Consider the following 25,889-nt stretch of genomic DNA (forward strand, 5'->3'; position numbering starts at 1 on the left):
CTCCTGAATAACGCAGAATCCATCCTACAAGAGCCATGGCCACAAGGTAGAGTTTAAACCTGTGAGAATCTATATTACAGCAAAAGGTTTGAGAAAATTCATTGTGTGTGCAAAACATCAGAATTGTGTTGAATACTAGTGGCACAGAATGCAGATTCAGTGAGAAGAACTTGAGAAATGTCTCTTGTTTTGTAGAATTTCTTATTGTTTCAAAAGTGACTAAATATTTCCTGGTGCAGAAAAGGAAGTGTTTGCTGTTAGGGAAGGAAGTTTCCAATTTTATAGAGAACCACAGTGGGACTATAGGAAAATCAAATTAGTGGTACATAAAATGCTTGTTGATTACCTGCTTTTAATAAGTAAGGCCAGTGGTGTCATTAGCACTATATGACTGCTTTTAGTGAAAGATAAATATGGATTCTGTAAATGATAATTGTAGGCTGTAAGCTTATAAATATTCACCGTGTATTGCTATAGAAAATAATCTAATATTGGGGCATATAAGCCCTTGACAGAAAAGAATGGATATTAGTACATGTGGGAATCGAACCTACGCCCCCTTTTTTTCTGTCAAGAGCTTATACACTCCAATATCAGACTATTAGGTTGTCCCAAAAGTTCGTAAACACTTGCAAAAATTGAATTTTTACTCGCCAAGTACTAACAAAAACAACAAAAATTATTCCTCAAAATAAAGACCATTATTTTCCAAGACTTTCTACGAACTTTTGGGACAACCTTATATTTTCTATTGCCGATACATGGCAAATGCTTATAAACTTAAGCTTTTAATTATTATTTACAAAATTTTCACTTGTCACCATATCTTAATTTAATGCTGAATACAAGTATATAATGTAAAATTGTGGCAGTAATTGCTTACTATATTTCAGTGGTCTAACAGCTCTGTGTTCCAAACTATTACATTTAGTTTGGAAATAAAGTTCTCTTTGATGAGGATGCTGATTGGAGTTCAGACTGGAAGAAACAAAGTAAATGTGAATGTTAAACAAATTTTCCATCTCTGAAGATGTACTCTGGAACATTATGGTCTTATATATATTGTAGTAAGGCCATAATCAGTAGGTTTAATCCCACTGTGTGGCACCTTAGGCAAATGTCTTCTCCTATAGCCCTGTGCCAACTTAAGTTTTATGAGTGGATTTGATAGAGGGGAAACTGAATGAAGCCTGTCATGTATGTGTGTGTATATATATATATATATATATGTTTATATATGCATCTGGGTCTCCTGGTCTTGATGTTGTAACAGGATTAGGTTCGGTAACACTGGAGGGGTGTCCGATCTGATCCCGTCACATACAATTCAAGTAGAATAACAGAGACAAAGTCAGGCGGTCTACGATCACCGTAAGTGGTGGTTTATTCTCGGTTACAGGCAACAACTAGTGCACGTGTTCACTTGTGGGAAACCAGCAGCCGAATCCGCAGGACTGATTGCTATGCTTTCTTGCTGCGAGTCAAAACGATTCGTTGGGATCACTCCCGCTTCGTTGGGGTGAGGTTCTCAGAGTGAAAGTCAAGACACGTCCGTCCCCTAGCGCCGCTTATGCCAGAAAGGATGATTTTGCGATCCGCGATGCAAGTTTCAGTTCCTGCACATGCGCATGAGGAAAAACTTCCGGTGGCCAACCGGAAGTAGTCCAATTCTGCACATGTGCGCTAAACCTTACACAGTAGCGTCACTACAATGTTGTATGATAGATGTAAATGAGCATCACCATTCTACAAATGATACCATTCCAGTTTACTGTAAAATAACATGTTCAACCATTGTGCTGTTTATGTTCAAAGGACTAAGGGAAATATTGTTTTGCTTAGAAGCAGGCGAAAGTTGGCATGAGGAAGTGGAGCATCAACCAGAGAAAATCTACTCTGACATATTTTGTCTGATCCATGCAAGCATAGAAAAGTATGCGAGGGTTGGTTGAAAAGTTCATAGACTGACCAAGATACTCTCATGGATTGTGACCAAATGAGGTTTATTTTTCAGCATAGACCTCCTTGTGGTCCACGCACTTCTTCCATTTGCGTTGTAGCGCTTGGATCCCATTGGTGAAGAAGCTTTCCTCCTATTGGTCAAAAAGAAAGTAATCAACAGCTGATATGACATCATCGTCACTGCAATAGTGGAAAGAAACAATGAAGTTATTCATTAATTAGAAGAGTTAGAATTGATGCATGCAAAATTTCATAGCTCTAGCTTCATGCCTTCATAGTCAGCCTATGACATTTTTAGCCTGCCCTCATGTTAAAACAATGTTGATATTCTGATGATGATGTATTAAAGTATTTGACTAGATTTGTTCTGTTGTTCTTTTGTCTTTAAACAAAGGTGTTGGTCAAGTTGTTCTCCAAGTATCTGCGGCAACTCCATGTAAAATGTGTTATGGAATTGAAAAATCAGAATGGCCAGCAACCTATGCCTCAGTATGTATTGACCGTTTTAATAACTTCAATCTCAACATTTGTTGTTATTCTTGTACATTTACACAATACTTTATTCTATGAATTTTTGACTTACAAATCTTAATGATTCCGAATGCAACTGGTTGGACTGGTGTTGAGGTAAAGAACTGTTTTATACAACAACAACTGTATAACGTCTTAAGTGCAAATGTTAAATGTTAAGAAATTTATTCTACTATGAGTGTTATTGTATGTATGGATGTATAACAACATCCCCATGTGACAGGCTTGATAATTGTTGAAAGGTTTCTCGCTTCATGAAACCATTGGTAGCCTTTTTAACCCACATATTTATCCACCAATGTGGTGTTGAACACTCATTCTTGCTGTTCGATATTAATATATTTATGTATATAAACATATATATATATATATATATATATATATATATATATATATATATATATATGGTAAAGTAAAGACTTTTTTCAGTCATGGATGACCATCAGATTGCACCCAGAAAATTCCCCTTCTGAGGCACAAGTCCAGGCAAGGCTGTTTAAGGAAGACCAGCAGTTGCCCATGCATACCAGCCTTCCCTTTTCACGCCACCGATGTTATCCAAGGGAAAGGCAAAGGCCAATATAGTTTGGCACCAGTGATGTCGCAAATCATTTCTACAGCTGAGAGAACTGGAGCAACTTGAAATAAAATGTCTCGCTCAAAAACACAGCATACAGCTTGGTCCTGGAATTGAACTTACAGCTTCATGATTGTGAGCCCGATCCTCTAACCACTGTGCCATGCACCTTCACATATAAATACACACACACATACACACACAGAGGGTGTGGTGAATATATTGTCGTCTAAATTACGCAAAAATGAAAATAACACTAACATCTCATTTTAACAGATATATTTTAACAGATATATTTACCAAAATTACACAAAAATATCTTGAACTACTACAGCAAGGAAGGGTATCTGACTGTAAAGCAATATCCGAATAATATATTTGTCTGACCTATTTTCCTCCAGGCCTTGCTATAACTTTCCAGAAAAATGTATGCCCCACCTGTGGTTGGAAAAAGACAACTTTATTTTTAATATTTTATCACAATTATTTAATACAAAGGAATCTAGTGATAACTCTTTTATTAAGTACTGAGTACAAAAAGGTATATTATTGAGTAAGAAAAAATAATTTTACCACTTCCACATCCTACTAAAAAAAAGAAGAAAAAATTTGGATCCCACACTCCACCACAAGTTTCTCTGGCATCATGTTGGGAATCACTGGTTTAACCCTTTAGTGTTCAGATTAATCTGTTAAATGTAATACTTTTTTCACTCAAATCGTTTTGAATTAATCATACATTATCTTATAGCTTTGAAGTTTCAATGGTATAATAGTTTATTCTTAGAATGTCAATGTAGGTTAGGTGTGAGAGGCTAAATATGGCCAGTTTGAATGTAAAAACATGTAGAATATTTGGGCTGGATATGGCCGGCTTAAACACCAAAGGGTTAACTCATGCTAGCACAGAAAAGCAGATGTCAAACAAACAAAATACACATGCACACAACAAAAAATTTTGAAATGTCATTTGAAAATCTGCATTAATTTCCTAAATTGATTTTCAGTTCAATAAAAAGTATATCAAAATCTAATTTCTTTTCCAAATTTCAGAACATGGACAAAGTTTTTGTTAAATGGATGAAATGGTATGGTAAAAAACATGGACAATACCAGGTAAATGATACTTATTCTGAATTCTGTTCATATTTAGAATTTTAAGTTCATCAACAGCTGACTTGGCAGACACCCATAAAATTATCAACCATCGAACAAACAATAACTCTGAGCACCTTTTCAAACTCCACCCGTTTAACATCCGTGGACATATTTACAAAGTCAGAAAACAGCACAGCTCCCATGACTTCAGGAAACATTTTTTCATGCTGAGAGTTGCTGAAGCATGGAACAAACTGCCGGCATCAGTTGTTAGTTGTCGGAGCACTGCATCCTTCAAAACTTCCATGCTTTCTGAGATTCGCCAACACTACACTTGATTTTCTCCCCTCCATACACACACAAGCATGTATCTGACTCATGCATTGTTCACTTTCCAGACATTTGTACATTACTGCATATACTCTGACAAGTTGTGGTGCACCTGAGCACTGTATACAATAATTTCATTATATTATATATAACACTTTTCTTATCATACTTTTGTAGAAACACTCTGCTTTTGTTTCAGTTAATTTTGAAAATAATTAAGAATTTATTAAAATAATTTTGTCATTATTAATCTGGTGCCTGGAGCATAAATTAACATGGAATTTTGAGAGAGGGTTTAAATTTATATCACACTAAAACATGAAATGTATATCATAAATCCAAGGGTGGTCTTACGCTGGTTGGTATCAGAAGGGTTGACTATAGAATGCCAGACCAAATCCTATGTTTTACAATATTCATTTATTAAATACTCTCTACCTTGTGAGTTCAGTTTTATCAGAGTTGACTTTGATTTTCATCTCTGCTAAGTCAGTGAAATAAATATTGATAATATTCTGATAATCAGTTCAGAAAGGGACAATCTGTCCCTTTTAAAAAGAAACGAAAACAAAGAGACTATCAGTCCTGTTTTGGAGTCTACAACTAATTTGATCTGAGATAAAGTGCTGGAACTGAAGCAAATCATGGAAGAGCCATTTCAGAAGACACATTTTTCTGAGTTGCCAAGGAACTGTCACTTGCTGTGGTGTGACAAAAGTTTTGACACGTCAAAAGATAAATGTAGAAAGAATTTGGCAGTTTTTGTGTATTAAAATGGCTCTTTAGTGATGCAACTATTACTGATCCTCTTGCCTTACCAGAAGAAAAACATTATACAATTTAGTGGTTGTGTGGTAAGAAGCTTGCTTCCCAACCACATGGTTCTAGGTTCAGTCCCACCACATGGTACCTTTGGCAAGTGTTTTCTGCTATGGCCTTGGGCTGACCAAAGCTGTGTGAGTAGATTTGACAAATGAAAACTGAAAGAAGCTTGTCATATGTGTGTGTATGTGTTTGTGTTTGTCCCCTACTACCACTTGGCAACTGGTGTTGGTACGTTTATGTCCCTGTAACTTTGCAGTTCAGCAACAGACACTGATAAAATAAGTACCAGGCTTAAATTAAAAAAAAACAAATCTAAATACTGGAGTCGATTCATTCAACTAAATATTTTTCAAAGCAATGCCCCTAGCATGGCCATAGTCTAATGACTGAAACAAGAAAAAGATGTGTGTGTGTATATATATATGTATCGTGCATGTATATATATATATATATATATGTATGTGTATATATGTGTATGTATGTGTGTGTATGTATGTGTGTATACATATATATAAACTCCAGAGGTGACACTTTCATTTCCCCTTAGCCCTCACATCACACAGTTATTAATGTTTGAGTTGGGTGATGCTCTTCCAACTGCTGTAGATCCATAATGCATCTTATCACTGTGCCCGTCACCTGCATGGTGAAGAATCATATATTGGGGAGTGGTAACGACTAGGGTAGGGTAGCTGACTGCTTATTGTGATCATTCGTCTTTTCATTTCCTTTAGTTTTGCTCTCTTTTACAAACCCAGTGAACATACAAATTTTTCCAATTTCAAAGAAATTTGAACAATAGCTATAAGACCCAAGTTAAAAAGATTCCCAACAATTCAACTTCTCTAGTTGACTTTAAGACACACTGTCAATAGGGGCCTTAACACCTACATTTCAGAGCACCATGAGCTCCATTTTTCAGGAGCAAAAACCTTTGAATAGGTTCCATAAGATTTAGATTTTGGAATCTCGGCATAAAGATGAGTAGCATGGGATAAATGCATCATGATTAGAATTTTTGTTACACACATACACATGCAGATATCTCAAACGTAAATAGATACTCCTTGTGGTAACATTTTATCTGTGTGGATACTACTCGCTAGCTCAATGCCCAACCAGGTTAAAATCATTAAAAACTAGATTAAGTATTTAAATACATCAGATGACATAATTTTGTTATTAGAAATAAATCCAGTAGGATATGAATATATCTCCATAAATGCAGAATGTGTTGTTAAATTGCCAGTCATATATATCAGTGTTGTGAAATGCTAATGCGTAAAAAGTAAATTTAAAAAATTAAAATTTTTTTTGTCTTTTAGTTGGAGAAAGGTGACTTCTTATCTGACGAGATGAAGGAAAAAATAAACAATGCAACGTATGTGTTCTTATGAATTATTGTCCTATTTCTTTTTTTTTTTTCCCATCACAATATGTCTGTTTCCTCTCTTTGACCTTGTGAGTTGTGTAGTCACTGTTTTCTCTTTTACTTTATTTTATCCCCAGCTCTCTTGATTTCCGGCTGAGCACTTTGTTGTAGGGGCAATTCTCAGCAGCCTGTCACATAATGTAACTTTTTAAAATGACCTGACTATCATGCATGGCTTAGTGGTTAGAGCATTCGGCTCACAATCAGGAGGTAGTGAGTACAATTTCCAGACCGTGTGCTGTGTTCTTGAACAAGACATTTTACTTAACCGTGCTCCAGTTCACTCACTTGCTGAAATGAGTTGGGACATATAAGTGTGTGTGTGTGTGTGCGTGTATGTGTGTGTCATCATCATCGTTTAACATCCGCTTTTCATGCTGGTATGGGTTGGACAGTTTGACTGAGGACAGGCAAGCTAGAGGGCTGCACCACGCTCCAATCTGATCTGGAAAGGTTTCCTAACGCTAACCACTCCGAGAATGCAGTGGGTGCTATTTATGTACCACCAGCACGAGGGCCACTCAGGTGGTGCTGGCATTCACCACGCTTGAATGGTGCTTTTTACATGCCACCGTCACAGGTGCCAGTCAGGTGGTACTGGCATCGGCCACAACTATGACTTCATTTGACTCAACAGGTCTTCGCAAGCATAGTTTATTGCCCAATGATTGAAGGGTATGTTTAAATGGGCAGGTTATACTGCACTGTCATAGGCCACGGATACAGTGTCACTTGGCTTGCCGGGTCTTCTCAGGCACAAGATATGTCCAAAGGTTTCGTTGACTTGTATGTATGTATATATACATATCTATATATATCATGGCATGTGAAAAAATATTCTAGTGACATCGTTGCTATTGCTGCTGGACTGATTCCTGTGCAGATGGCACATAAAAAATGCCATTTGAGCGTGGCCGTTGCCAGTACCGCCTGACTGGCCCTCATGCTGGTGGCATGTAAAAAGCACCCACTACACTCTCGGAGTGGTTGGTGTTAGGAAGGGCATCCAGCTGTAGAAACTCTGCTAGATCAGATTGGATCCTGGTGCATCCATCTGTTTTGCCAATCCTCAGTCAAATCATCCAACCCATGCCAGCATAGAAGGCGGATGTTAAACGATGATGGTGATGATGTATATGTCATATATATATATATACAACAACAATTGAGGAACGGCCTCAATAGGCCGTTCGACCCACTAGAAAGAGCAGCCAGGACTCCAACCGCAAATAGTAGTAATTCCGAAATTTAAGGAAAATTTTAAAAAAATAAAAACCTCTGACAACCTCTCTCACCAACCTTCGTTCTCGCCAACCTCTGAAAACCTCTCTCACCAACCTCCATCAATCTCTCCCTCCTCCAGCTGACAGTTTTTTTTGTACTTTTTTGTGACAGCAGTTATAATGAAATTGCTTTTTTATATGAGAGAAATAGGGCGTTTCAATAGAACATCTTTACACCCGGGAATTATTGGGTACACTATCTAGTATGTATATATATATATATATATGGCAGCACTCACAACTTAAACAAGGAGACCATCCAGAATAGTTGCAGGAGGTTCCGAAGTTGTCTGGAGGCCATAGTTGAAGCCAATGGCGATTTTATTGAATAAATTTACTCTTTAGTATTTCAATATATTTTTATGTAATTTTGGTAAATATATGTTAAAATGAGATGTCAGTGTTATTTTCATTTTTGCGTAATTTAGACAATAATATATTCATCACACCCTGTGTGTGTATGTATATATATATATATATATATATATATATATATATCTGTATATGTGTATATATGTATATGTGTGTGTTTATGTATATCTACACACACACACATGCAAATAATATGTATTTACCTCTTAACAAGAACAGAAGTTCCTATGCAGCTCCAAAGGACCAACGTGTTGCTTGTCACTGAGGGGTTGGTATTAAGCTGAAAACACTGGTGCTTTAATAATCCACTGACATCATTTGGAGCTTGGTGTGCTTTTACACACAGTCATAAGGCAGAAATTGTTCCCAGAGACAAAAATCCTGTTGTAAATGTGTTAGAAGGGAAAGTGCATGTCAGCATTCTGATTCTTGCTGTGTGTGTAAATATATATATTTACAGATGTGCACATATATGCATGCATAGATTTATTTATTTACTTATTTATGTAGTTGTATCTCCTTTCTATGAAATATTTAATTGTTAACGTAATATAATCACTTATCTATATATATCTTTCAATTTCATTTGTGTTATGTTCTAAATGGCGACCTACAGAATATATATACTATCATTTGAATAATTTCTTATTCTCTTTCAGTGTGATATTTGTAAATAATTTTGCTTTTGGACCTCAAGTTGATCATCAGGTAATATATTTGGATTTTTTTCTTTTAAAACAATGGTAATATATTCATCTAAGCCAGTCATGGACAGCCTGCAATCCTTTCTGAATGGTGTACCTAACGAAATATTACCTTCAGTTTTCTTTGTAGTGTAGCCTACCTGATGATAAGCCATCTCTCATGCAGTCTGCTTCTTGAAAAAATTTGCCCATGAATGGTCAGAGTGATGCAAGCATGGAAGAAAGCCAACAAATAGCAGACAAAATAACTGAAATGTAGAAGAAACTGGAGTTTGGGCAATTTTTGAAACACGGCAGATTAAATATCGGTTCCTCGTAGTTTTGGAACCAACAAAACAGTATGTTGATGGGTGGATAGGAAAACATTATCTGAGATGTGAAGGGTTTTATTTTAATGGTTTTCTTTTTACACTGTATGAGTTTGAATTTACATCTGAAATATTCCTACTTGAGGTATACAAGAATGAGAAGCTCAGTGACTTGAGAAGCACAGTGACTTGGTGACTGCAAAGATATGTATAGTTTATACAAGGTACACAACTCTGCTAGTGGTTGTGTGTTTTTTAAGAAACGTGTTATTGTGTCACTTTAATCTCACAGATGATAAGAAAGTAATTATAAAAGTATTTAGCATTTAAAATTACAAAATTTAGGCTACTCTGGAAATTCATGTGTGAATCTGTTTTTGAAAAACTCATCATGTTATGATAGTTGTATACTGTCACGTTAAATTGACAGTATACAACTATTATATCGCCCCACCACCGTACATATCTCTGAGATATTTAGAAATGTAATATTTCATCATGTTTATGATAAACCAGAAAACTGTATATGTGTGTGCATACACACATATATGTGTTTTTATTTACTGTTTTATATGTAATCTACATATCTTGTTTTTTCAGCTGAAACTTCGATTTGCAAATATGAGAGAAGGTGCTAAGATTGTATCATCAAAAGCATTTTGCCCGTTAAATTTCCGAATAACTGACAGAAATCTAAGCGGTATGCTTTGTTTTGTTTTTGCTTTCTCTCGTCATTTGAAAGAAAAAAATGTTAATTTTTTAAAAATTCAAGTTATAGAATTGTGTTTCCTCGTTGTCTTCATACAACTTACAATGATTAAAAAAAAAAGTCTCATGTTTGGGAAAAGTAGTTGTGATTGCTTAGGTTCAGACTAGTCTTAAACCTTTAGTGTTCAGATTACTCTGTTAAATATAATACTTTTTCACTCAAATTGTTTTAATTAATCATGCATTATCTTATAGCTTTGAGGTTTCAATGACGTGATTGTTCATTTTTAGAATGTCAATGTAGGTTAGGTGTGAGAGGCCTGATCTGGTCAGTTTAAACATAAAATAGGTAGAAAACTTTGACCGGATATGGCCAGTTTAAACACTAAAGGTTTAATCATACAGACATTCTAGCTGTGACCATCCAATTTTTTTTAATGTATAATATACATTAAATATGTATCCTTCATTTTTCTTAAGATGATAGCATATGCATTGAGTGAATTCGGCTGGTAATGTCTTATAGGTTAAGCATAAAGTGCATGTCCGAAGCTACTTAAATGTAGAGTTATGTTGTAGAGTTTGTATATGATTGACTTAGTAGTTTAAGTTTCAGTCATATCAAGTTTGTACATTTAAATCACTATTAGGAGAACATTGGCAGATCCATTTGAATGTTAACCCTTTAGCAATCGGAATGCTCTGCCAAATGTAATACTTATTTATTCACATTCTTTTTAATTAATCACACATCTTGTATTTTGTTTTTGGATTTGGTTTGCAAGATTCTTTATGTGAGTTTGTGTGTTGAAGCATATTTTGTTGTCTGGAGAGAGTAATTTTCTTTTTGTGCCTTATAATTTAACACACTCACCGGTAAAATTTCCACTTATTCCTTATTTTTATTTTCCTAAAATTTTTGTTGTGTCTTGCAACCTATTCAATAGTCTTGACTCTTTGAAGACTATTGAAAAGGTTGCAAGATGCAACGAAAATTTTAGGGAAAAAAAAAAGAAATAAGTGGAAATTTTACCGGTGAGTGTGTTAAATTATAAGGCACAAAAAGAAAATGACTCTCCCCAGACACAACAGAACACATCTTGTAGATTCTTATAATATTTTGATGATGTAGTTATTTACATTGTTGTTGACATTGTAGGATAGATGTTAGATGCTGTATCCAGCCAGTTTGAGCATAAAACTTGTAGAATATCTTGTTCAGATATGGCCTGTTTAAATTCTAAAGAGTTAACCATACACATGGCTGGTGGTATGAAATATGTCAGCAAGCTACTGCATGGCACTTTGGGCAAGTGTCTTCTACTATAGCCCTTGGCCTACCAATTTCTTATGAGTGGTTTTGATTGACAAATTGTGTGAAGTCTGTGTGTGTGTGTGCTTGTGCTTTTAGTAGAAAGTTACAGTTTCATAGTTTTTGATGTGTTAATATCTTTCAAAAGGATTAATTTATCCATGTACAGGCTGTTAGAATAAAATATCTCTGTCTCTTACTTCGTTATATGTACGTAAATGTAATTAGTTTTGAGACTGTAGACATTCATTAGGCCTGATGTAGCTGTTACATACTTGCTGGCATTCAGTCATGTACAGAATGTGGTAGTGAGAAGTTAAGAAGCATTAACTCTAATGCAATTTTGAGCACTGAAAAATCCTCATATTTCAAGGGATCCTTTTAGTTTAGCTTTTTGCCAGTTCTGTGTCTCTAGATGTAGCATAAGGTCACAGATAAATTTGTCTTGAATGAAGTTTCTTGTGTTTATGCAGACTTCAACTTCATTGCACACACTGTATGTTGAAGTGTGTAATTAAAAGACCTCTTGTTAAGATTGCTAATGGCTATAGATTTTTTTCATGTTATGTGCAGGCAGGGCTGTATGATTAAGAAATTTACTCTGTAACTATCTGGTTTTAAGTTTAGTCCTACTGCACAGCTTCTCAGGGTAAATGTGTTTTGCTATAACCCTAGGCCAACCATAGCCTTGAGAGTGATTTTGGAAGGCAGAAAAAGAAGGGACCCTGTTATATACACACACATATGCACATATGCATGTATATATGTGTGTATTCATGTCTCCTCATCTTGATATTATGCTCTAGATGTAAACAAATGTGAAAGTCATACAAGCAGTATCAGTCATTTGCAATCGTCTGTGAAATCATGTCCAGGCCCTGTGTTCTTTCAATCTGAAGGACTAAGGGTGATACCACTTATTTGGAAATGAGTGTTAGCTACAGGAAGGGCATCCAGCTATACAAAATTTTCATCAATCAATTTTGTCTGACTCAAGCAAGCATGGAAAAGTAGGCAGCAGTGATGATGATGACAACACTTAATTACTTACTCGTCACATCACTGCTGCAGTCATCATGGGTGTGACTAGAATGTAACACTGTCTCAAGTGTCTGGATTTTCTGTAACTTTCTTAATAAAAGTCCAAATGTTAGACCTAATCCAGCTACTTCACAACTCTACCTCTGGGTTAACTCTACTACAGCTAATGATTTTCTACTTTTTTTTTTACCCAATGGAAGAAAGGAAAGAAAAGGAAAGAAAAAATCCTACATTCATAAAGAAATCTAGTAAACAACCCGAAGAATCATTGTTCTATGTCTTATTTGAGTTTTTGCAATATCTTTTGTAGATATAGGTACCATAATGGAAGTAAAAGAACTCTCACCTTTATGTGGGGCAGTTTCCTGGACTGGACGACCATTCACCTATTATCAACATACTATCGATAGAACACAGGTAAGTCCCCAAACAGAGGTACCTACCATCTCTTCATACTGACGAACAAATGGTATGCCATTGAAGGTGTTTCATAACTTTTGTTGTTGTAGTGTGTATTTGCGGCAAATTGCCACTTATTTCCATGTTAAAGTTTCAGGTTTTCTTCAGTGCCTTTTTTTTTGTCCATCTAAACTGGAGTCTTTTGGCCATGGAAGGAATTATGCTCTAAAGAAGGATATCGCTCTATTTTAAGAATAAAAAAATAATTATCGTTAAGAATAAGAATAATTCTTTCTAATTTTGACACAAGGCCAGCAATTGTGAGGGGTAGGGTCAAGTCGATTACATTGACCTCAGCACTTTTGATTGGGATTTGAGTTTAATGATAATAATGGTTTCAGATTTTGGCACAAGGCCAGCAGTTTTGGGGGAGGGGATAAGTCATTTACATTGACCCCAGTGCTCAACTTGTACTTATTTCATCAAACCTGAAAGGATGGAAAGCAAAGTTGATCTTGACAGAATTTGAACTCAGAATGTGAAGACGTATGAAATGCCACTAAGCATTTTGCCTGGTGTGCTAAAGATTCTGCCAGCTCACTGCCTTAAATGATGATAATAATGATAATTTCACTCTGCTATTGGCACAAGGCCTGAAATTTATAGGAGGGTGTTTATGTCTCTTGCAACTACACAGGCCCCTGAAGCAACATTCTGCATTATTCTTTCTCTCTCTAAGCACCTTCCCATCTGCACAGATCCTGGCTGAAATATACGAAAGAGCTAAATTGCTGATCTAAGAACAAGTCTGATTAAGTAAACTTGTCACAGTCTCATCTGTGCTGGCATGGATAAATTTCCTTTGGCTGAAATTATAACAAGGATGATGATGACCCATAATAATAGTGATGCTGGTGGCTAATTACATTAAAAAAAGAGAGATTTTAATGATGCGTTAAAAATATGTTGGTTTTTTTTTTCTCTGTGGTGTTAGTTGCAATTGTTTCCCTCTTATATATATTATGAAATATGGTCAACAATTGTTGCAGTATAAAAGAACAAAGATCCTTCTGGGGTCATATAGATTCAGAGGGGGCGGTTTCCTGGTTTCTGTGGCGCATGTATTTTCTGCCCTGGATGGGATGACTGTCTGTCGCAGGAAATACTCAATTTTGTCAGCTGAGTGGACTGGAGCAACATGAAATGAAGTGTTTTGCTCAAGAACACAATGCAAAACTTGATCCTGGAATCAATACCAAAATCTTACAATCATGAGTCCCACACCCTAACCACTGAGCCATGTGCGGCTCTGTGGTTAGAGCATTGGGCTCACAATCATGAGGTAATGGGTTTGATTCCTGGACCAGGCTGTGTGTTGTGTTCTTGAACAATACACTTTATTTCATGTTGCTCCAGTTCATTCAACTGTAGAAATGAGTTGCGACATCACAGGTGTAAAGCTGTATCGGCCTTTTGAAAACACAGGAAAATAGCAGCAGCAGGAAAAGTCGCCCAGCATTGGCTCTAGATTTCTCTTTGTTTGCCCCACCATTAGTAAACATCCATGCCACCTCATCTCATACAAACATTGGCTACTCCCTGATATAGTTAAGCAATGATTGAAAGGTCACTGATATCTCATTTAGCTAGCAGGCTGAACAAAAATTCATTATAAATGATGGAAGAAGTATTAGTTGAAATAGTTTTCAGTAGCAACAGTCATAAATATTGTTGAATGTAGACAAATGTAGTTTCTGCCTTATACATTATAGTGAAATAGAGAGACATCAGTTATAGTTGTGTATCATATATATATACACACACGCACATATATATGTATCGAAATATAGCCATCAATAATTGCAGTCCTATACACTATGAAATATACAAACTAACTGCAATCCTATATACTTTGTGAAATACAGCAACAAGAATTGCAGTCCTTGAAATATGGAAACAACGTTGGGAAACCTATTGAGCAACGAAGGATTAACCAATTATTTCTTGACATATTTAGAGCAAAATCATGAGAACTTACCACAGCCATCCTGTGTTGCTCTTCAGAATGATACAGTGTGTGGCCCTCACTTAATGCAAGACATAGTGTTGTACCTTCAAGGTACAAGACATTGCTCTGTCTACTATAGTCTCACGAATGAAAACAACAGCTATCACTTTATACTTTACTACTATTGAGTTGTTATGGTTGCATTGTGAAAAAAGCATTAAAAATATTGGCTTCAACATTTCCTAATCAGATATATATATCTTTTCAGAAACCACCATTCATGCTAGCATGGGAAAATTAATCAATAGTAATTAATAAATAATCAACACTTTGATATACTGAATCTTATATTGATCTTGTTTGATAGTGAAACAGAGATTAAAGTTGAAGACTATGTCTGGGTCAAGTACAGAGAAGAGAGCTGTTATATAGCTTTGTTGTAATATATTTACTGCACAACTTGGTCTGAAAATATCCTAGTCGGGATATGTTTAAAAAAATTTTTTTAATTATCTCTTTGATGTTTTCTGAAACTGTTTTAACTGAAATCAAGAAATGTGTTGAAGAACAAGGAAATCACAGGCAGGATAATTAAAAATCAATTGTTTTGATGTTTGGATTGTTTAATTTCATTTTTGTAGAATAATATATTTATTCGTGTATTTTATTTTACATGCAGGCTCATATAATTTTTACTTTACACACTTTTGTTGGTAAATGATTGAAAAGAAAATATAAATTATCACTTGATTACAGATTATGGAAAAGTAAAATTTTTGTTAAGAATAATTTAATTTATGAATGAGATTTTTTAAAACACCATTCTATATTTCTAATACTTACAATTCAATTTACCTAATCATCTCCTGATCACTTTGATCTGAGTTTGTGATACTCTGTGTAATTAATTAATTTTTGCTATTTTGATGCATGATTATAAATAATATCCTCCTTTTTGAGACTTTCTGTAGATTTTCTTATCTTTTTTTTGAAAATTTGTAATCTGTCAGCACTTGAAATTCTTACCTGTTAACATGTTTATTAATAATTCCACTACAGTTTCAGCTGTCAACATGTTATACACAGCAATTTCTCTCCATTTCTATTTTGTTGGTTCCAGTCAGAAGGCTGTTGCCATGCTGGACCACTGCTGCCGCTTGCTGCTTCATGCTCTTGCTTGATGAGGCTGGGGTCATCCCAGGTTAGTGGACCCAGAGACATCATCATGTGTAGAGCCAACCAGGTCCACCAGTGCCCTCCATTGCTGGCGGTTCTGTGCCAGTGCCTCTGCATCCTCCAAGAGGACGTTGAGTCTTTGGAGATCTTCCCCAATCACATTCAGCCATCTGATGTGGGGCCTGTCACAAGGTCTCTTCCAGCCCACAGCTGCTTTGTCAAATGAGAGTAAAGCCCTGGTAGGATAATCTAGCAAGAGATAGAGGACATGTCTAAACCAGTGCATGCGACAGATATGAGGTGGACCACTAACTATCATTAAATGAGTTCTTGCACTGGGAATCAAGCCAATGCTACCAGGGTTACAACCAGAGTTTCTAACCTCAATTCTATCTTTACTAAAATTCATATGTACTTTAATAGTACCTAGAATTAGGTTTTTGCGAATTAGTAGAAATATTAAGAAATCTTTGGTAATATTAGTTGAACGTACTGTCAGAAGTTTAAAGGCTTTCAGAGCAGCCTGTATCTAATGGCTAGACATAACAGGTTGGGAAACCAGAAACTTTAAATATAAGGACTATGAAAAATGTTTTTCTCACCTGTGAAGGCACATGGCCTAGTGGTTTAGAGTGTTACACACACAATCGTAAAATCATGGTTTTGATTCTTGGATTGGGCAGTGCATTGTGTTCTTGAGCAAAACATGTCATTTCATGTTGGTCGAGTCCACTCAGCTGTAACCCAGTGAGAATGTTGTGATCGTGGTCACTTACACATCTTGGGAACTGGGTGACTGGTCCTATGAATTTTAGGACTTGTAACAGTAACGTATAAGGGTTACCTCTTTTCTCACTGAGCAAAGGGGCAATTGCCAGACCAATTAGCTGTTTGTAGAAGGCTTTCTGAAAATTTAGATTCTTGATAAGCTTTCTGGTAAGCTTTCTGTTTTGAGAGATCCTCCCCGCAAATTTCAGGCATTGTGCCTATTAGTAGAAAAGATTATAGCTGGCAGAATTGTCAATACATTGGTGGAAATGCTTACTGGCATTTCCTCTGGTTCCTTACATTCTGAGCTCAAATCCCACCAAAGTCGACTTGACCTTGCATCCTTTTGGGGTTGATAAAATAAAGCACCACTCAAGTACAGTTGATTGATATAATCAACTAACTCTTTGCCCTTAGAATTGCTGGTCTTGTGCTTAAAATACAAACCATCATCATCATCATCATCATTATTATTAATAAGGTGGCGAGCTGGCAGAATTGTTAGCACGCCAGGCAAAATGCTTAATGGCATTTTGTTCATTTTTATGTTCTGAGTTCAAATTCTGCTGAGGTTGACTACCTTTCATCTTTTGGGGTCAATAAAATAAAGTACCAGTTGAGTACTGGGGTCGATGCAATTGACTTATTCCCCTTGTGCTAAAATTTGAAATTATTATTATTATTATTGGTGTTGTAAACAGCTAATTAAATTTAATTTGCAGGTCGGGTTAGGGTTTTTTGTGGTAGAATTGGGAATATCAGCAAAAATATATATCTTGTATTTCGATGCATCTCCTTACATTCTGAGATCAATTCTCTGCTATTCGTCTTTGTAGGGCCAATAAAGTAAGTACCTACCAAGTAGTGAATTCCGTCAACTACAGTAATCACCAGTATTTAACATTTGGTAGTGTTTGGAGTTATTTCAATAATTTTGCAGGGGTGGGGTGAGGGAAATGGAGGCAAGCAATCTCTGCAAGAATCTTTTAATTCTATGTTTTAAATGTCTCCAGAAATGTTTCTCAACAATTTTTGTGTATCGCATCACTGCAGTTCTTTCTTCAAATTCCATTGTTTTTGTTTTAGCTGGAGATATATTTCCAACGAATTAAAAATCCAAAACTCAGGGTAAGTCATTAACATTTGACTTATTTAAAGAAATATTTTAATTTTTTTTTCTTATTTTTGCTTGTGTGACTTATGTTATAGTTTGAGAGATTACAATTTCAGCAGTTGCTGGTAGAATAAATATCACCCTCAATCCATTTTTCATTCCTGACCTTATTTACTTATAATGATTATTGTTGTTATTATTATTGTTGTTATTATTATTATTTGTTATTATTATCATCGTCATCATCATGCTAATATTATCATCATTAAAATTAAAAGTTATTATTCTTATTAGAAGCACAGTAGGTTGAATATAATGTTACTCATAGCATTGTATTTTGTCTTAAGAAAGCTGGGCTATGTACATATAGTGAAAGGAAGTTTCATAGAGCTTAGAGATAACAGTTGAAAAGTTTTCTCTTGATCTTGCTTGAAGTTATATATTATCCCAAAATAAGAGAAAAATTTTTTAAAAATCCATAGATCTTGTGATAGTAGTTTCATTACGTATTGTTACTCTATTGCTATAATTTCCATTTCTGTGCATCCATAAATATCATGCCAATAATTGTCTTGATTTCATATATATATATATATATTTATATATATATATTGACAGACTGCTTACTTCTAAATTTTACCAATGCTGCTTTCTTTAAACATTGATACGATTTTCTATATGTCTAGTAGTAATTTGATATAGGTTAGAGGTAGCAAGTTGAAGTTGTAAACAAATAGGAGAGCAACAGGTTGGGAAGAATGCTTTATCATGTTATTAGTCAGCATTCTAAAGCTTTGAGTGGTAAGGAAAAAGTTGTTGATACTAACAGTTAATAACATAATGTCACTTTTTACAAGCTGAGCTTTGTTTTTCTGTTAAAGAAAAAAATCATAATCATAAAATAAGTATACATAGGTGCAGGTGTGGCTGTGTGTTAAGAAGTTTGCTTCCCAATCACATGGTTCTGGGTTCAATCCAACTGTGTGATATCTTGGGCAAGTGTCTTCTACTATAGCCTCAGGCCGACCAAAGACTTTTGAGTGGGTTTGGTTGACGGAAACTGAAAGAAGCTTCTCATATAAATGTTTGTGTGTGTATGCATGCATCAACATATGTGTCTTTGTGCTTGTCCCCCCCACCACTGAACGAAAACTGGTGTTGGTTTGTTTACGTCCCTTTGACTTAGTGGTTTGGCAAAAGAAACTGATAGAATAAGTACCAGGCTTTCAAAAGTAAGTACTGGGTCAATTCATTCAACTAAAACCTTTCGAGGCAGTGCCCCAGCATGGCTACAGTTCAGAAATTGAAACATGTAAAAGATGTATAGAAACATACAAACAGCCATGCAAATAATTTATATTTATATGCATAATTTACATATTTATGTATATTTTTACACCAATAAAGAAATAAATATAACTAGACCTGTATATTCTTCATATGTATATGAACATAAAGGTAAAATCAAAATTTTGTGCTATACCATACACAGTTGTGCTTCATCAAATACAAACTGAAAAATAGTCACCATAACAATTTGTGGTCAGCCTGTTTGACAAAGACCTATTTCTTCTCAAAGAGCAGTGCCAAAGAACTCCTGAGACCACTGTGAAAACTGACTTGTGCTTCTTTTTACATCATACAAAGCTTGCATGAAACGTATTTGAAAAGACGGATATGACACATTCAACTTTTTGTGTAGACACGGCAAAGAAAGTCAGCTCTTTATGCTAAGCATGCATTTAGCAGCTAATTAATGATACACAGTTTTACACTTCATAGAAGATCTTATCAAGAGCTACACCACACAACCATAACAGACCATACCAATTATGCATGTTAGCAAAATATGGAGTACCATTTGTTAAAGATCCTTTATTAAATAGAAATTCACAGTTCGTGTCTTCTTGCTAGTATCATATATATATATATATAATTATGGCAGGAAGCAGTATTGCACATTTGGGAAGACCATAATTTTCTTGAGCAGGTAGAACTACTCTGTCAAATGTAATACTTATATATATTCACATTGTCTTGAATTAATCATGCATTGTATTGGAGCTCTGAGATTTCAATGATGTGATTGTTGATTATTTACAATGGCATTGTTACGTCGGTATGAGAGGCCAGATCTGGCCAATCTAAGCATCAAACAAGTAGAAAATTTTGGGCTGAGTATGGTCGGTTTAAATGCTAAAGGGTTAAGAAAAACTTGTTTTTGTGATGCAAATGCATAGGGATATTATCTGGTATATTTTTGTGTGCTTTTTTACTTGATATATATATAAATGAAATAAATGAAAAACAGGACACAAAGGATGTTGCGGTACATATGTTTCGAGCTTTATAGAACAACTTATTCTTACATCAATGCATAATCGACATAACAGATAGTTTAAAACCTTCTTCAGCTGCATGCAATTTCTACACCAAAGACTTGTATCACATTATGAAAGGTTTGAGAAAAAACATTTTGGTATTGTTTATAATGGTAGGTAAACCGACATATACAGGCGCTTACATTTATCAAGTATTCACCCTGAATTTATATATATATATATATATATATATATATATAATGTGTGTATATGTAACACACACTTATAGATAGATGTAAACACATATACATCCTCATCTATGGTCATGAATGTTGGGTAATGACCGAAAGAATACAATATGGGTGTGATGCTGGTAGACAGGCTGCAAAGCTAAGAGATGAAGGATTCTCTTCAGGTCAAGCCACTACTTCTCTACATTGAGGGTTCACAGCTCTGGTATTACAGACATGCAATTAGAGTGTCACAGGAAAAAATCTCAAGATAGATTCCTCAAGCTGAACCAACCAGCAGTAGACCAAGAATAAGAGGTCTGGATAATATACATAGTTTTGGTTGGCCACATTTAAAAATCTGGTCCCAAAGTCTAATGACAACTGCTTCTGTTAGGACCCTATGGAAGAAGAGCCTGAGGACTGTAACCTCATATATATGTATATATATATATCAGTCTGTACATGATATTGTATGTATCTATTTATCTATGTATACGTTATGGAAGATGATGTCTTTAAAAAGCTAGGTTGGATATTTCTGAGAAGTGAAGTCGTGTTTAGTCTGTATTGAGGATATTCACTTGGACAGCCGATTTAACCTTTAGCATGCTTAGGCACATCATATCTCTGTATGAGTTTTCTCTCCTGTAGCTGCTGGTGCATTGTCACAGAGAGGGGGAGAAAACTTATATGGTGACAGGATGTGCCTACAGCATGCTAAAGGTAATACAGTGGTTCTCAACCATTTTTTGCTTATGGGGTCCCTTTGATTCTTATTTTACTCAGGTGGACACTCATAGCTATTCAGTGTTTAAAAAACCCTATTTTTATAATTAAATATTATTAGGAATTGTAGAAGTGTAACCAATTTAATACCAATAAATTTTGTGAACAAAATCTTATAGGGACCCCATTTGAGAACCACTGGGTTAATAGAATATGTGTATATACATTTTATTTATATATACATACAAACACACACATACCACTGTTCAATACCCCACATGGCAAAACTTATACATTCTACCATTTACGTTTTGTATTCCACTTTTGTCCATTTTTTAAAGTTTTTTTTACACCTGTTTTTCTTATGCTTTATGTTTGATTACCTCTATGTGTATATATATATAAATCGTTTTCAGGCATATATTGGTATATTTCTATAAATTTATATATGTAGGTGCATTTCTTAAATACAAGTACACAATTGTTTGTGTGTGTGTATCTATAGATGTGCATATATTTTTGTATATATATTGTAAAGGCATATGATTTAGTGGTTAAGGTATTCGGCTCAAAGTCATAAGGTTGTTAGTTTAGTTTCTGGCAACACATTGTGTCTTTAAGCAAGACACTTTACTTCATGTTGCTCCAGTCCACTCAGCTGCCAAAAATGAGTTATAATTCAAAAGGGTCAGCCATGTCGCATTTTTTGTCAAGCTAAATCTCCTTTAGAACTATGTTAAGGGATATGCATGTCTGAGGAGTACTCAGCCATGCTCAGCCACTTGCATGTTAATTTCATGAGCAGGCTGTTCCATTGATCGTATCAACTAGAACATTCATTATAGTAACTGACAGAGTACCAGGAAAAGGTGTATATATATAATATATATATATATATATATATATATATGTGTGTGTGTGTGTGTATACACACATACATACATACACACACACATGCATATACACATATGTGTCTGTGTGTATATATATATATATATATGTATGTATATATATATATATATATACACACACACATACATACACACACATGCATATACACATATATACATGTATACATAGACACACATGAATATATACGTATTATGGTGGGGGGTGTACATACATATACACATACTAAGTGACATTATGTTATCACAAATGAGTATCAATGGCATTTACCTTAACAGTAACTGCAATAGAACCTTTACTACCAGTGTGACTAATTACATGAGAAAGGCTTTACTGAACCGTGTGCCCTCCTATAGCCATCCTGTATTGAAATCACAACTGCTTTTCCTTCTATGGGTCTTCCTTCAACTGTTTACCTCCAATCTGTACCAAGTTGTCATTAAAAGAAGGAAACACTGTTCACAGAAGCTAGACTTGGCGTAACTTTGATGTAAGCATGTAAGCACCAGACAATGAATATTTTGATTGCGTATTCAGGTTTGATTCTTACCTTTAGCATATTTTAGACTCTTTTCATTGTACAAACCTGTAGAACAAAGAATTATATGCACACACACACACACACACACATGGATGCATAAATATATATGTACATTATATAGATACATATATGTGTGTGTAAAATATATTAGATGTCTATATACATATGTAATATTAATATGATGGTGGCATACATCAACAATATGCATATACATTGGGTAGAGGTGCAGGCATCTCTGTGTGGTTAAGAAGCTTGTTTCCTGACTACATGGTTTTGGGTTCAGTCCCAGTGTATGACACCTTGGGTAAGTGTCTTCTACTATATATATATATATATATATATATATATATATAATCCTGGGCTAATTAAAGACTTAGGAGTGGATTCCTTAGATAGAAAGAAACTCATTGTCTATGTGTATGTGTCTTTGTGTCTCCTTGTTTTGACATCATGTGATAGTTTTGAGTGTCATCAATCATGCAAGTAGTGTCATTTGCTCCAGAATTCAATGTAAACATGTCCAGTCATTGGGAAATATTAGCTTGCTAAAAGACAAGTGAGGGTTAGCATAGGAAGAGGTATCTGGATGTATTGGGTTGTCTGGAAAGTTTGTGCCGATTTTTAAAGGAAAGAAAAAGGTCAATAAATACTTGCCATTACATCTTAATCAACCAAATATGAACCATTTTGTTGCACAATGCCTCTCCATCTTTCCTTTAACTTGAAAATACCCTCTTCCCAGAATTGAGGTGGTTTCATGGCAAAGAATTCATCAAGGTATCTTTTTACGTCATCCAAGGAATTAAAATTTTTACGATTAAGACTATTCTGCAAAGACCTGAATAAGTGGAAATCCGAAGGAGCAATATCTGGTGAATATGGAGGGTGGGGTAACACATCCCAGCTGAGCTGCAGCAATTTTTGTCTGGTTCCTTGTATTAGCCATGCTTGGGCATCGCCTTGAAGGGTCTAGTTAAAGAAATTGACCCCAGCATTTAGGTTTTTAGTTGCCTACTTATTCTATTGGTCTCTTGCTGAAAAGCTAGGTTATTGAGACAGATAAATGAAAACTGGTTTTCAAGTGGTGTTAGGGAACAAACACAGAGATACACACACACACACAACCATTGTATGCATATATATATATATAATATATATATATATATATATATATATATATATATATATATATATATATAATATATATATATATATACATATATATACACACGCACAAACATTTTGAGTTTCACTTACAAGGTATTGGTTACTTGCCCAAGGTGTCACATGGTGGGATTGAACCAGAAACCATGTAGTTGCAAAGCAAGTGTCTTAATTACAGAGCTATGTCTGTTTATATATGTGTGTGTGAGTGTATATACATGATGTATATATGTATACGTGCGTGTGTGTATATATACACACATACATATATATATGTCTTGTCATCTGTTGTAATTACTACCTCCCCCTTTGCAATCTCCTTGGCATCACACTACTTCCCCAACTCTTGACCCAATTTTTACAGATGCTGGCTGCTTCCTCATCCCCATATCTCTTCCCCCATATGATCTTGCAAACTCCCAGGCCAGTGAGACATCTCGTCTCTAATATCTATCTCTTTGAAGGCCCCATAGATCCTATTGATTCCTCTCCTGTTAAATGTGAATAGCCATGCAGCTCTTGTAGAACAATCCTCTCTGCTTTTTCGCTTTTTCGCATACTTCAACCCCTCGCCCCCTAACAAAAAGCTGATCCCCCCCTCATCCCCACTCAGGGTTTGTAAGCCTTGCAAGCTGCATGGCAATCTTGATAGTGGTAGCGACATGAAAAAGGCACCCAGTACACACTGTAAAGCTGTTGGCATTTGGCGGAGCATCCAGACCTAGAAGCCATGTCACAGTAGACATTGGAGTCATGTTATAGTCCTTGGATCCATCAGAAGATGGTAGAATGTCCCAAGCTATATGCCAGTGTGGAATTTGCGAGTTAAGCGAGGATGATGATGATGATGATGTTAATATATGTATATGTAGTTAGATGTCTATGTATGTATATATAAATATATATGTAGATATATGTATATATGTGTACATATAAATATATGTATGTATATATAGACATGTAAATATAAATATATATATGTATACATGTGTATATACATGTATCTTTGTGTATGTATGTACATATGTAAAAATGTGCTAATACATGTGTGTGTATGTTTACATATGTGTGTGTGTGTATATATGTCTATATATATATGTTATGTGTGTATGTCTATTTTTGTATGTATGTGTGTACGTATATATGTATGTTAATGTAATTCTGTATGTGTTTGTATGCTTATGTAATTCTGTGTGTATATATGTATGTACCTATGTATGTGTATATATATATATATATATTGTGTGTGTGTATATATATATATATGTGTATATATGTGTGTGTGTATATATATATATATATATATAATATATATATATATATATATATATATATACAAAATGGCGGTGCCCCAGCATGGCCACAGCCCATAAGCTGAAACTGGAATCAATCAATCAATCATACATAAATATATATATATGTATGTTTCAGTATGCATGTATGTGTATACATGTGTGTGTGTGTCTTTAACACTTGATATATGCGTGAAGCTGTGTGTTGTATCATTCTTGATCCATGATTCAGCACCAGATGAATGTTTTAGTCTATGTGATGATGGCTGGATTTAGAAAAGTGAGACGTGAAAGAGGCTGCGAGCTGGTCTGAAGATACTGATCCAGAAATGGGCAATAATGCAAAAGCCTCGAGAAAATTAATAATAATATGCCATCCCCAATAAATCTGGTTCTAAATCAATTACTGTGTGTAAATGTCTAAAGTTTAAGCAGTAATGTTCATCTTGTTGACCCATTCATTAGAAGTATTGACCATGATTTCATTACAGTAACATGAGCAAATTCACCTAATGATTTATCCGGTCAGTCTGTATTCTCACAATTTGGATTTATTCCTAATTCCTGCTGTTGTGACCAACTCACTGAATTTCTTGAAGATATCTCATGAGTCACATTAGTGACTCCACAACTTCCCCCAATGCTTCTATTTCTGTATCACAAAAATGACTTAGGGCAAAGCTCTCTGCAATGAGCATGAAATCTAATCTTTATAAATGGTTGAAGTCCTTCATTCATGATAGAGAAGAGGTAGT

General features: G+C 35.1%; 1 protein-coding gene across 9 annotated transcripts in view; it reads left to right on the plus strand.

Moving 5' to 3' along the window:
• Positions 1–25,889, plus strand: part of LOC115223970 (histone-lysine N-methyltransferase, H3 lysine-79 specific-like) — a 204,026-nt gene that overhangs the window by 75,374 nt on the left and 102,763 nt on the right. For 8 of the 9 annotated variants that reach the window (XM_036512732.1, XM_029794725.2, XM_029794728.2 and 5 more), the window contains exons 7-13: positions 2,357–2,451; positions 4,124–4,186; positions 6,649–6,704; positions 9,070–9,118; positions 10,023–10,122; positions 12,794–12,900; positions 17,921–17,962. In XM_036512732.1, the coding sequence (XP_036368625.1) occupies positions 2,357–2,451; positions 4,124–4,186; positions 6,649–6,704; positions 9,070–9,118; positions 10,023–10,122; positions 12,794–12,900; positions 17,921–17,962 (512 nt within the window). Of the gene's footprint in view, positions 1–2,356; positions 2,452–4,123; positions 4,187–6,648; positions 6,705–9,069; positions 9,119–10,022; positions 10,123–12,793; positions 12,901–14,296; positions 16,092–17,920; positions 17,963–25,889 lie in introns of those variants that run through there. The other variant, XM_029794732.2, reaches the window with a different exon arrangement.

This window comes from Octopus sinensis, linkage group LG24, assembly GCF_006345805.1.
Source record: "Octopus sinensis linkage group LG24, ASM634580v1, whole genome shotgun sequence".
In the NCBI taxonomy this organism is placed as follows: domain Eukaryota; kingdom Metazoa; phylum Mollusca; class Cephalopoda; order Octopoda; family Octopodidae; genus Octopus; species Octopus sinensis.